Below are 13,544 nucleotides of genomic sequence, written 5' to 3'. Positions count from 1 at the left end.
GCTGCTAGACTGATTTTCCTCTCTAGTCGTTTCTCTCACACCTCACCCCTCTGCCAGTCCTTACATTGGCTTACTGTATGCTATAGGAGTCAATTCAAGGTACTAACTCACACCTATAAAGCACTGAACAACTCTAGCCCCTCTTATATCTCCTCACAGATCCATAGGTATGTCCCTTCTCGGTCTCTCCGTTCTGCCCGTGACCACCTCCTGTCCGTTGTCCGCACTCGTACGGCCAACTTGCGCTTGCAGGACTTCTCGCGGGCGGCTCCCTTCCTATGGAATAGCCTGCCTACCGCCATCAGACTCTCCCCTAGTCTTGCATCTTTTAAGAAGTGCCTTAAAACTCATCTCTTTAGGAAAGCATATGGCCTCCAAGACTAACCCTTACCTCACATACCTGTCTCTTGCCCTCTCCTAAAGGGCAGTCCACCTTATTTGATTGCAAATTCCTGTCCTAATGTGTTTTACACCCACCTCCTATAGAATGTAAGCTCGATCGAGCAGGGTCCTCTTCAACCTATTGTTCCTGTAAGTTTATTTGTAATTGTCCTATCTATAGTTAAATCCCTTCTCATAATATTGTAAAGCGCTACGGAATCTGTTGGCGCTATATAAATTGCAATAATAATAATAATAATAATATTAACTTCTATAATTGGCTCAGTCCTTAAAGGGTTAAAGTACTTTAAGTAATGGATTGCTTGACAATTTATTCTGCAATATTTTTTCAAATCTTGACTTTTATGTTTGAAGAAATAGTCATTCAAATGTTTCTTATCTACTAATGAAATATATATTATTTCCCTGCAGCATATTTTTAACAAAAAATGCATTTTATCAAATTTTAGCTTGATGACAGTGTTATGATATTAAAAATAGTTTTGAGATGACAGTTGTCCTTTAACCCCTTAAGGACACATGACATGTGTGCCATGTCATGATTCCCTTTTATTCCAAAAGTTTGGTCCTTAAGGGGTTAAAGAAGGTGAAATTCTGATTTAACCCGAGGAAAAACCCATGAGGACTTGAGCTTGTACACTTTTTTGACAACAGCCTTGTATCACTTTAACTTAGCATTCTTGAAACCTTTTTTGACCTGTCTGACTAATGTAGATGTTATTACCATGCTACCACTGTAATTTGGCAAAATGTTACTGTACAAATCCCGTCAGCAGATATGGCACGTAAAGGCAGGAAGAATTGACATGTAACTCAGCCAAAACATTCACACATTCACACATCACAAACACAGCTCCTGGCAGATGAAGTTTTTCATCAGGATGAAGATGGTTGTGGCTGTGAGGTAATGCTTTAGATAAGTATACCTACAATCCACTAGACACCATGACCACCATCAACTAAGCTGAGATGTCATATTTGGGAGTCTTCACAAATTATGCTGTTTTTAGCCTCATTAAAATGCAGTTTTAGCCTTATTGATATGTTATATTTCTGCATGATCAAATCTTTATGATTTTTGCACAGAAAAAAATAAATACATGTTTTGCAGAAAGCTGCACCAAAAACACACAAGTTGTGGAGGAAAAGGTGATATGGTGAGAGAGACACAAGGTGGGCTTAATGTAGAGGTCCTCAAATGGGGGAAGGAGGAGTTATGGGAAGATACACAAAGTATGGGACAGATAAATGTATAGTGTGGGAATAGGGAGATATATATTGGAGTAAATGGGAAGTTCATTATTAAGGGGAGGGAGATAGGCAAACACAACACACAATCACACGACTGCACACATACATACTAACAGTCCAAACAATCACACCACTGCATTCACATCTCGACATTCTGTGCATTTACTTTATTATTATTTATTTACTGATAATCACATTGTAGCAAATTACAAATTCAAATGACAAAATGGAGGCTAATTGTGTGTGCAATAAGTTGAGAAATTCTCTAAATCCAATATATCTGTAATCTCTTCAGGCATTATTCTAAAGTCATGCAATTAAATAACCCTCCACTGACCCTTCTAAAATGGGGTTCTGGATTTGCCCCTGAGCTTGTGTCCTCTGTGAAAGCCAACAACAGTGACTGCATTGCCTTAGTTGTCCTGAATGCTGTCTTTAGCTATGTAATTTGGGCTGAGACATCCAACCACTTTCTTTTAATGTTGAACTGTTTAGTAGATAAACTAAACGAGAAAGAGTGTTTTAATTGTATGATTGTGCTTATCTCTGCAACTACACTTCATCATAATGAAAAGAAAAGCAATTTGAGTTTTTGGTCAGGACTCTGCCGACTGATCATCCTTTTCTGGGTGCCCTCTTTTTAAACTAACAGAAAAGCACTTTATCTGCTATGTTTTTTTTATAGACGATGAAAGGAAGGAAAAAGTAAAAATTTGTTCTGGAATGGCAATCTTTTCTATTCCTACCTGTGCTTTGGCAGGGATCATTTAAGAGTCACATGTTCTACATTAGTTTCTTTATTGTCTCACAGAAGAGTAATTATTCATACTGCCAATGTCATTGACACATTCACAATATTGCACCATTTCTACCTCTATCTCTGTTTCTATATCTGTATTTTATGTAAAGTAACACAGACAATAAAACTTACCATTGGTGCGTATATCCTTCAGCAACTGTGTCACTTCAAGCAATGCTGAGAACTGACGGGTTATTCACTACACACTGGATTTTGGCCTCAATTTAATATTGCTGGATAGGCAGCCGGATGGTACTACCCTATTTGATAGGGCCATTGTGACTTAGTAAATATTTATGAAAGTTTTTTGAAAGACATCTATATTTTTATTTTTATTTAGCTATGAAACCAGCTCTTTTACAATAAAAACAATAAGTAAGTCTTGTTTTTGTTTCACTAATACATTTTGTGTATATCTTACAAAATCATATAACATGGAAAATCCTGAAATTAGTTTAGAATCCACTACAACAGGCACTAACAGAAAGTGGGAGATGAAGGATGAATGTTTTGGGAGGATAAATCATGCCATAAATTCTAGAGGGGTATTTTTATACTGTGCAAGGAATGAACATTATGTTTTGAGGCTTAGGCAATTAATATATCGCCCTAGTGCCCATTCATATTTATTAAAACAGTAATGTATGATGTGATAATCTCTAGTATAGGGCTTGATTTAATATTTTTAGATAAACTATTCAAATGATTGAATATTTTAGAAAAGCTATATAAATTATTTAATATTTTTTGGCAAACCTTTTTTTTTTCAAAATATTTAATAATTAAAATATAAATATGTTTAAACAAATGAAATTATTTTAAAGGTTTATAAAAACTATACTGAATCTTTTAAAAAGCTTATCTAAAAAATATTAATCAAGGCCATGATGACGTGTGCAACACCACAATTTAGTATTTAATCGTATAGAATTTTTTTATCGCCTCAGATACATCTTCCTATGACACATAATGCCATAATGTGTTAATTCTTAAACAATTTACAATAAACACAATGTTGTCAAGCATTCTTGAATGAATACCATTTTATTGAAGAGAAACAGTACAGGTAATTAGTAAAGCGTATATTTACAACATATGAGTGAGGATTATCCTAAGAGAAGATGGGGAATAGAAATATTTTGAGTTTGCAAATGAGAATGATCTATGCATAGTGAATACCAAACAGATCAATATAGCAGATTGATAATATATAGTGCCAGTGATTTCACTACAATCTATACTTTCACTTTTGCTCTAATATATGTAGAGACGTGGCTAGCTTCTACTTTAGCAGTGGTGTCCGTGGCCAGAGCTATGTTTGCTTTTGGAGAGGTGGCTAAAGCTCCTCCCACTGCTTGCACTGAATCCTCCCTTATGATCACTTGGACCATGGGACTTCCCTCCTGAGCTGGATTTTCCTCCAGTGCTAGAATGTAGCACAGCTGAAAGACATGAATGTAGAATGTTAAACATTTGCTGAAAAACATGGATGTAGAGAGGTAACTATGTGTACTTGACTGGACTGAAATCTTCAACCAAAGAAGCAGCCATTTTAGGTCTGTAATAAATATGAAATATAGAGAGAAATAGGGACAATTTGCAAATAAAAAAAAACATTAAATTAAAAAAAGTTTGAAGAATCAGAGTTCTTAAAATAACTATTAAAATATGTTTTATTATAGTCTGAATTGTACTTAAAATTTTATATTAAGATCTGTTACACATATAGAGTAAGCATATTACTAAGCACGTTTGTATATGTATGTGTGGGTGACCACGTGTTTGTGTGTTACATGATAATCAGCAGTTGTGACTAACATTGCCTACAGTGTAAAACAATGTATAGATCAATTTAACACTGGAAAGAGGAAAGTGACAGTGTACTTTATTCAGAATTTAAAGTGTGACATTAACAAGTGAGTTACACGCTTAATCTATGTATGCATATGTCCTCGTTAACATTTAATTAAATTGTTTAAATATTGCCTCACTTACATATATTAACAGAGTCATGTGCAGTCAACCTAAAACAAAAGATAAAAAGTATTAGTTTAGCACTAAATGACTTTCTCACATTTGGTCAGAATAATAAGTGGTAATAATATAATGGCATTTGATTTCAAATTTATAACACTTTAACATTTGGGATTCTATTTCATATGTATAGTTTTTTTTTTTTTTAATTAGAACCTTAGTGAGTTACTACATCTGTAATATGTGTTCTTCTTGCAACCACCATGGTATAAAGGTTAAAACAGTGCCAAACGTTTATTGGGAGTCTGTCATCCCCAAGAAAAATAATGTTTTGGCTGCCTACAAAGTCTCAGTCCTGCATACCAAAGTAAGTATAACCGTAGCTTACAAAGGGTATCATGTAGACCGTCACATGACCCAATAAAAATTTGCAGTGTGGGGATAGGGAGATATACAATGATGAGAACATATAGGAACAAAGATCTAGGGCCACAGTTAGAAGCCGGATGAATGTCCGTTTTGCATGAATACCTAGTAAACTCTCAGTAGGATATTGCACTCACCTGCCCTCCTCTCCTTCCAGCATCTTCCTGTAGGTGGCAATCTCAATATCCAGTGCCAGTTTCACATTCATCAGCTCCTGGTATTCTCGCAGTTGACGAGCCATGTCCTGCTTGGCCTTTTGTAGAGCACCTTCCAACTCAGAGAGCTTGTTCTTGGCATCTCTGACAGCAGATTCTCCACGTTCCTCGGCTTCATTTATTGCTGATTCGAGTGCAGAGCGCTGAAATGTTTTCATACATTTTATAATATATTACTTGTAGTTACACTTCTGTTTTTGAGAGTAACTGTTTCAAAGGAATACAGTTGGGAAATGTTAACAATAGCTATTGAAGTGTTGATTTTGCTGAATCTAAATTGATTTGATTTTATCTCTTCAACTACCTGGTGGATTCACTTGACATAAAACCTGTTTTACCTGTGCTTTCACATTGTCGATTTCTCCTCTTAGTCTTTGAATTGCACGATTTAATTCACAGATCTCATCTCTGCTGCTCTGCAGATTGTTCCCATTTCTTCCTGCCGCTGTCTGAAGCTCCACAAACTGCCAAAGGCGAAAGCAAACTTAGTATAGAAACATTTTTTTATAGGTAATGATCTGTATGATTTGAATTGGATAGTCTCACCCGTGACTGGTAAGTGGCCTCCGCCTCAGCTCTGCTCCTGTTAGCAATGTCCTCATATTGAGATCTGACCTCGGCAATGATTCCATCCAGGTCCAGATCCCGACTGTTATCCATGGACACAACCACTGAGGTGTCTGAGATCTGAGCCTGGAGCTGGGCTATTTCCTATAAGGATACAAAGAACAGACGAGGCATGGTTGTAAAAGCCTCAATTTTCTCTAACATAAAGGCATTTTAATCAAGTATAAATATATTCGGGGTTGTTAATATACTTGTTCATGTTTTGCATTCCTTGTAATATCATGGATATTAAAAAGAGAAATATGAAACTATATTTACCGCATCATTCAGAGTCCTCAAGAAATTGATCTCTTCATTCAGGGAATCAGCCTTTCCTTGTAATTCCGCTCTATTCATAAAAGCTGCGTCTACATCCTGAAGAAGAGATGAATGCATAGTAACAGTAAAATTATAGATATATGTTTATATGTGTTATTCTTTTACATATAGATACACTTTTTGTATGATATCACTCACCCTCTTTATTCCAACAAACTCATTCTCTGCAGCAGTGCGTCTGTTCACTTCTTCTTCATATCTATAACGTTAAACATTAATTGCAAGCATACAGAATTTTAAATTTTAAGAAACTTTTACGTTTAAATTTTCTTCTTAATGATACTAACGTGTACTGGACTCTTAAATACATTTTAAGAGAGCACATGCAAAAATTTGGACAAATGATTTGTTGGAAATTGGAATTTGTGCAAACATAGCAGACATTTATTATTTTCTTCCCAGATATATATATATGGGAAGAATATATATATATATATATATATATATATATATATATATATATATATATATATATATATATATATATATATATATATATATATATATTGGAAAATGTATTCATACCGTAATTTTCTTTTCCTGGCTATTATTCATGGCAGCCTACACATGGGTTAGCTCCTCCCCTTACATCCGATATGACAGGAAAAACACCAAGGTTTTAAAAGGAGATTCCATCAATAAGGTTCTCAGTCAGTTTACAAGCTCTACAGTACATAAACAGAGACATCAATGGGTGAGCAGTATATGCTGCCATGAATAATAGCCAAGAAAATAAAATTACGGTAAGTATGAATACATTTTTCATTTTCCTGGCTAATCATGGCAGCATATACACATGGGGAATACCCAAGCTTACAAAGGGAGGGACAGAATAGCCAATCAAATAATCAGAATAATTCAACATAGTTAGAAGAATGAACTTAGTTAAGTACTTGAGTACCAAATTGTGCATCATAGACTGTTTTAACAAACAGTATGAAATGCCAGACAAACGTGTCCAAAGAGGTTCAAATGCTAGCTTACAAAAAGTGTCAGCAGAAACCATTGCCTTGGAAACCCACGATTCTGCAACAGCACGAGAGGAAAGTGTCCTGATACCCTTCAGCACAGGTAGAGAATGGACGTGACGTCCAAATTGTGCCTCATTAATTGCTTCAATGTCCAATATGTAATGCAGTACAAACTAGTTCAAAGAGGTCCAAATGTCAACTTTAAAAAGTTTCAGCAGAGACCATTGCCGTGGAAGCCCACGAGATGCTGCAACAGCACTAGTGGAGAATGCCCTGAAATCCTTTGGTACAGGCAGAGAATGGCATTCAAAGGTTCTCACTTTTAGCAGGATCTCTGGTGCTACATGCAAGACAACCATATCCTGTTGAAGTTCAGTGAATGGGGGGTACACAGGATCAAGTCTGGAGTTCACACATTCACCCTGCTGAGGTACCAGCCACCAGCAATAGCAACATCTGTGCTAATCTCTTGGAAGCTCCTGCTAGAGGTTCAAATGGTTTAGTCAGAGCCCTTGAGACCAGTGGTACGTCACATATTGGTTTCAACACCCTCAGTGGAGGCTTGAGTTCAACTGTTGCTTACATGAAGCAAAGCACCAGGGGCATCAACACTCAATGGGTACCGTTCAGTACAAGTAGAGAATAACATAGATAAGCAGTCACCTTAGGCAGGATCTTCAGGTGCCAAATGCAAGACAACCATATCTGTTGAAAAGTAGTGAAAGGGGGTTCACAGTTTCAAGCCTGTAGTTCACCCATTCTCCTTGCTGGGATACCAGCCACCAGCAATTTCTGTGCAACCACCATGGAAGCACCTTCTAGAGGTTCAAATAATGGTTTAGACAGGGCCCATGAGACCAGTGGTAAGTCACATATTGGCTTCACCACACTCAGTGGAGGCATGATTTCAATCAATGCCTATATGACGCAAAGTGCAGCTAAGTGCTCCTCTAGAGTAGTATATAACACAGAACCTTTCAAGGCCTGAACAAGGAGTAATTGCAACAGACAAAAGCATGTCAAGCTTTGCAAAGCATGTATAGGATTTTAAGAGGATCTCAAAAATCGTCTCAGGGATGCCTATACTAATATGGACTCCCGCATAAACACCAGAACTTGAGGATCCCGGTGCATCAAGGGGCCTTGTAATAGGTCTGGACGTACTGGAATTTCCCTTGGAGGTTCCAGAATCATCTTATTCATCATAGGAATTAGAGTCAACACGGTCTTCCACTGTCACCTTTTGCATTACCTTTTTAGGAAAGTCGAAAACAGGAAAATATGTACATCAGACTAAAATAATAGATTTGAGTCTGTGTATCCTGAACCTGAGCATTCTGGTCCTAGCATGTAGAAAATACTTCTGGACCTGGTAGTTCCAAGAAATGGCATAAGATCTATGTAGGGTATCAGACAAATCTGTTCAATCCAAAGATATGTTGGGACAGGGTTGCCAATCCACCTTGTCCACAGTTATTCGGCTCAAGCAAACAGCCATTGTATTCTGAGCTCCTGGTTGTTCTTCTGTGCCCTGATCATTATGGGCTGGAATTCCATCAATATGTATCTGTGAGACCCATCTTGATAGATATAAGATACAGTTGCACTGATATTTGAGCAAATTTGGACCCACTTGTTCTTCAGCAAGCCTCTGAAGTGAAGAAGAGCCATGAAAATGACTCGTAATTCCATACCAATGAATGGAAATATTGTGCAACATGGTCCAAACACTCTGCAACCAATCTTATAAAAACTGGAATTCGAGTTAATAATTGACCAATGAGGTTCTGTTCACTTGAAACTCATAGATCCATTCTCTCTTTTCAGCTACCAGGTAAGGTGTAACTCCACTGATGGGGACATAGTCCGTGGCTGGCTCCAATAATCTTTCTCTTGTGAAACCAAGATAGGAAGGATCTGTGAGGAATCCAGAGATGCCATTGGAAGCCAGGATTTCTAGTAGTTGCATTTATTTTCTTGCTGTTACCAAGCAGAAATGAAGAAACTGGGAGAGAAAACCTTCACAATCTGTGTTACTGTTCCTGAGATAGGGGAAAGTAGAGCATAGAATTTTCCACTTGGGAATATCAACCACTGAGCTGGTGTGAAACTGCTTTTCTTGATATTCATCAAGCAGCCAATCTTCAGGAGTTCTGAAAGAACTATATTCCTCTGTGTGCCTGCCTTCTGAGGCTCTAAGGGTATCAGAAGTAGATCCTCCAGATTATGGAACCAGGTGGAGTTCAGGACTCTTAATAACACTACAAGCACATAGATTCTTGGGGCTGCATTGAGGTCAAATGGTAGGGCACTAACTTCTCTTCTGAGCTAATGCCGAAGATCTCTGCAGATTGGACTGATAGTAAGCATCCTTGAGATATATAGAGATAAGGAAATTATCCTTCCAAATTGCTTGAGATATGGATCTGATTGACTCCATCCCGAAGACACTGACATTCAGCCTCTTTTTGGCCCCTCTTAGGTCCAGTGTAGGCTTCCATGTGCTTTTCCTCTTAGCACCAGAAGAGAGGCGAAACAGCTCTTTTTCTGGGACCTAAAAATCACCTCTTCGTCCAGAAGGCTTCTTCCTTCAGTGCTTTACCTTTTGATTCATTGGTTTTAATACTCCTGTTGGTATGGAGACTCCTGTGCCTGAAGAAAAAACTCCAGTCTATATCAATCTGGACTATGGATACCACTCTAGCCTCCAGAGTATGACGAGCCCAGGTATGTCTGATCAGAAAAATTAGGCCACTAGTACTGGATGAGACATGTTCATTGCTGATGAGCAAAAGACTGCTTAATAGCTACATTAGAACCTTGAAAGGCAGTTTTACCAACTGCCATGAGTTACCTCTGGAGTATTCCCTGCAGGGTCAGTAGCTCCATGTATCTCATAAATCAAAAATACTGGTCACTGGAGGTTCTCTAGTCAGACTATAAGGAGCTGGGATCCTTGGAACTTCCATCCTGAGGTATAAATATCTTGCATCCCTCATTCGCCTTTTCAATGGAATTATCCAAAGTTTTCACAAACAGCACCACCCCCTTCAAATAGAATGGTGTAGAGGGCAGACTTGGAGGATGAGTCATCATCCCAGAAACAGAACCATAATGCTTTCTTAGCTGCTATAGATAAAGCCATTTGATCCAGAGAATATCCTAGTTACATCCAGGGAAGTTTCTGTGAAGAAGTCAGTTGTAACCTGAAGACTTCAGACTGCCTCTTCAATCTTGGCTTTTAATATCTCTCTCCATAGTAGTCTTTAGTATCTTTAATCACATATTTCATGTTTGTAGAAACAGCAGCGGAAGCCACAGCTGGCTGGTATCCTGCAATGGTAGGCATAAAATTTTGGACCGGTCTGTGTCCACCTATAATCCATAAGTTTGCAACTTAGGTGGTGTAGTGCTGGGGTTGGAAATAACTTCCTCCCCAGGGTAAAGCCTGGCCTCTTTTCTTACTCCTAATGCCTCTGGAACTTACTTTGTAAGCCCTGCCCGCATGTCATGTGGCTGCACAGTGATAGGTCATGCTGAAGTGGCAACCTTCTGGAGGCAGTCAGTGCATAACCGGTTTACTTCTACTGTTTTCGCCTCATAACCAGATCCTGGTGAAGATTCAGAAATCTGACAAATAATAATAACTAAATATTACCTGTGGTAAAGTAAGTAAAAAAGTGCACTGTTAAATTCCATAAGAAACCATTGAAACATCTTTAAAACAGGCTGAAGATAGCACTTATCCATGTCTGGAGACCCTGCAAATACTTACCAAATAAGTTTGGGATGTTTACTGTAATTTCCCCTTTATTTTAGGTACTTTCTGGCAATTGCCCTTATCCAAGATGGCTGCCACAACATGTATTCCCACTATGCAAGTCATCTGTATTAGGCTCATTAAGACACAGACTGCACATGTGTGGGCCTATTCAGAGTGTGTTTGCAGTTTAGAGACCAGGGAGAGAACTCTGTCTGAAGCCTACATGGCCCCTAAAAACCCAGGGAACCGGGAATAAATCACTGGGACCTAGGGGAAGCAAAATAGATAACAAAAGTGCCTGCAAGGTAATTTAAAAGGCAACCAGGTGCAAAAAGTCAAAATTTAAAGGCACCACAGTCTAAAGGCCTCATGGTATAAAAAGTAACAGTTTTCAAATGTATCACAGTTTCCAAAATGTATCACAGTCTTCAAACGCACTGCAGTCTTTAAATGCACTGCAGTCTTCAAATACACTGACTCACGGTATTACATGCAACAGTTTTAAATGCAAATTTAAATGAAACAGTTTTAAATGCCACACAGCTTAAATGCTTCCTAGTAAAAGCACAACCGCATAATGTACCACAATCTTAAAAATAAGGTACAGCTGTATAATGCACTAGTGTAAAGATATCAAAGCTTAAATGCATCACAGCATAATAGCACAATTGCATAATGTACTACAGTAAAAACAGGCAAATAAAGTAACGTAGCTAAAAAAAAAACATACATGTCTGTAAGTAAAGGGAGCAAATTGCTCACGTCCTAAGGGCTGTAGGACAGGAAAAAGACTAAGGACCTTAGGGATGGAGCCTCCTTTTAAAACCTTGGTGTTTTTCCTGTCCTATTGGCTGTAAGGGGAGGAGCTAACCCATGTGTATATGCTGCCATGATTAGCCAGGAAATAAATATATATATATATATATATATATATATATATATATATGATATTTCTGAATAACTCCATGATGTTGCAGTACGAGTGGATTAATTTAATACATTTATTTATCCTATTGTATTATAAACTATCTAAATAGCAGCATACCTTCTCCTTAGTTCTTCCACAGATTGCTCCATACTGTTCCTTTCTGAGTCCAGACGTTCTCTTTCACATCCCAGACTCTCCAGCTGTCTCCTGAGGTTACCAATAAAAGCCTCAAACAGTGGTTCTATCTGAATGTGGGCACTTTTCTGTTCTTGTAATAAGGACCACTTTGTCTCCAGCATTTTATTCTGCTGTTCCAAAAATCTAACCTAGAAAAAAAATAATGTTATGCTTTTTTTAGACACCATATATATTTAGTACAAGGTGTCTACTAATATTTTAGAAAATGTGCAAACTGTATTACAAGTGACATAGAAGCATGCCTTATTTCAGCATGTAATGAAAATAGTAGTTTTGTTATAATTATTAACATTATTAGACTGCAATAGAAATTGTAATAACCCATACGAGTCTCTAGAGCAGAGACAGGCATCCATTGGCTCTCTAGATGTTGTGGAATACATCTCCCCTGATGCTTTGCCAGCATTATGACGGTAAGAGCATTAAAGGTAATGTAGTCCACAACATCTGGAGTGCTGAAGGTTGCCTACCCCTGCTGTAGACATTACTTTTATCCCGAAACATTCAGAAGTTAGTAGCTCGTTCTTTAATAGCATATCTAGATAAAACCCTAATGAAATAGCTAACACGTATTGTAAATCTAGCTGTAATTACATTGCACATACTTGGATTGCATTAAATAATATTTAATTCATAAAAAATATATATAAAAGTGCTGGTATTGGGAGACATTGGCTTCTGCAGCAAAAACACTTCTGAAAGCACACTATTTTGATGTAAACTGCCAAATAGTTTAATTTTGTTGTCTCATAACCTCTTGAAATTAAGACATAAAAACACTGACTGATACCAGTTTAAACCATAAGCAAATATGGCTATAGAAGTGTAAAATTAAGTAACTTTTCCCCTTTTTTAACCTTTGCATAACTATTTTAAGAAGGAATAGCACATCTGCATACTACAAATTCAGTTATTTCTTTATTCCACGTATTCATTAAAATGATCTCACCTTGTCAATGAAAGAAGCAAATTTGTCATTCAGTCCTCTAATCTGATTCTTCTCTTCAGTCCTCACTCGCTGAATGGTTGAGTCGATCTCCAGGTTGAGAGGAGCCAGAAGACCTTGGTTCACAGTAACGTTGTTGATACCTCCAGAGCAACCAGATCCCCCAAATCCATAACCAATACCTCCAATACTGAAACCAGATCCATATCCAGATCCATGTCCAGATCCATGTCCAGTCTTCCCAGAATGGCAGCTTCCCATTGAGATCTTGTTTCCCCTGGAACTCATACTATTGGCACTTCTGCTGCTAAAGCAATGCAGTGTCTTATGACCATGAGCTGCTGATTTGGAGGAGTGAGATAATGTATGGTAAGAGCTGCCATGCTTAGGAGAAGCCATTGAACAGGAGCTGAAGTGCTTGTGTCCAGAGGTACCGAGGATGGAGTGATGAGACATGATGTTACTTCTTGCAGAGAAGATGTAAGGATGTAGAGATCCTGTTAAGTCTGCTCAGGCGATTCACATCTTCTAGACAAAAACTCACTCTTTTTATACTCCAAATGGGTGTTGGCTCGCTCACCCAAAACAATGTTATTAGCTGCTTTGATCATTGACTGGAAGTATTATTGCTGTCTGATTTCACGGAAATAAAACTTTAACACACCTATGTCATCAAAGCTAAATGCATTTATTGTTGGCTTCCTTTAGTTTAACCCCTTAAGGATG

The 13,544-nt window shown here is 37.8% G+C and overlaps 1 protein-coding gene across 1 annotated transcript; it reads right to left on the bottom strand.

Moving 5' to 3' along the window:
* Positions 1–3,523: 3,523 nt before the first annotated feature.
* Positions 3,524–13,274, bottom strand: LOC134570281 (keratin, type II cytoskeletal cochleal-like). Its single transcript, XM_063428494.1, has 9 exons — positions 12,822–13,274; positions 11,792–12,000; positions 6,151–6,211; positions 5,953–6,048; positions 5,614–5,778; positions 5,406–5,531; positions 4,990–5,210; positions 4,448–4,476; positions 3,524–3,894 (listed from the first exon to the last, which is right to left on the bottom strand). The coding sequence occupies exons 1-9, from the start codon at positions 13,272–13,274 to the stop codon at positions 3,740–3,742; spliced, it is 1,515 nt and encodes a 504-aa protein (XP_063284564.1). The 3' UTR covers positions 3,524–3,739.
* Positions 13,275–13,544: the final 270 nt, after the last annotated feature.

Source organism: Pelobates fuscus, chromosome 1 (assembly GCF_036172605.1).
Source record: "Pelobates fuscus isolate aPelFus1 chromosome 1, aPelFus1.pri, whole genome shotgun sequence".
NCBI lineage: Eukaryota > Metazoa > Chordata > Amphibia > Anura > Pelobatidae > Pelobates > Pelobates fuscus.
The sequence above is the reverse complement of the archived record's forward strand: the minus strand, read 5'-3'. Positions and strand labels throughout refer to the sequence as shown.

Excerpts from the sequence above, each read along its gene's own strand:
- LOC134570281 (XM_063428494.1), bottom strand. The coding sequence starts at position 13,274 with ATGTCTCATCACTCCATCCTCGGTACCTCTGGACACAAGCACTTCAGC. Across the intron at positions 12,001-12,821 it reads TTGCTTCTTTCATTGACAAG|GTTAGATTTTTGGAACAGCA; the intron begins GTGAGATCATTT and ends TTTTTTTTCTAG. Across the intron at positions 6,049-6,150 it reads AGTTTGTTGGAATAAAGAGG|GATGTAGACGCAGCTTTTAT; the intron begins GTGAGTGATATC and ends TCTCTTCTTCAG.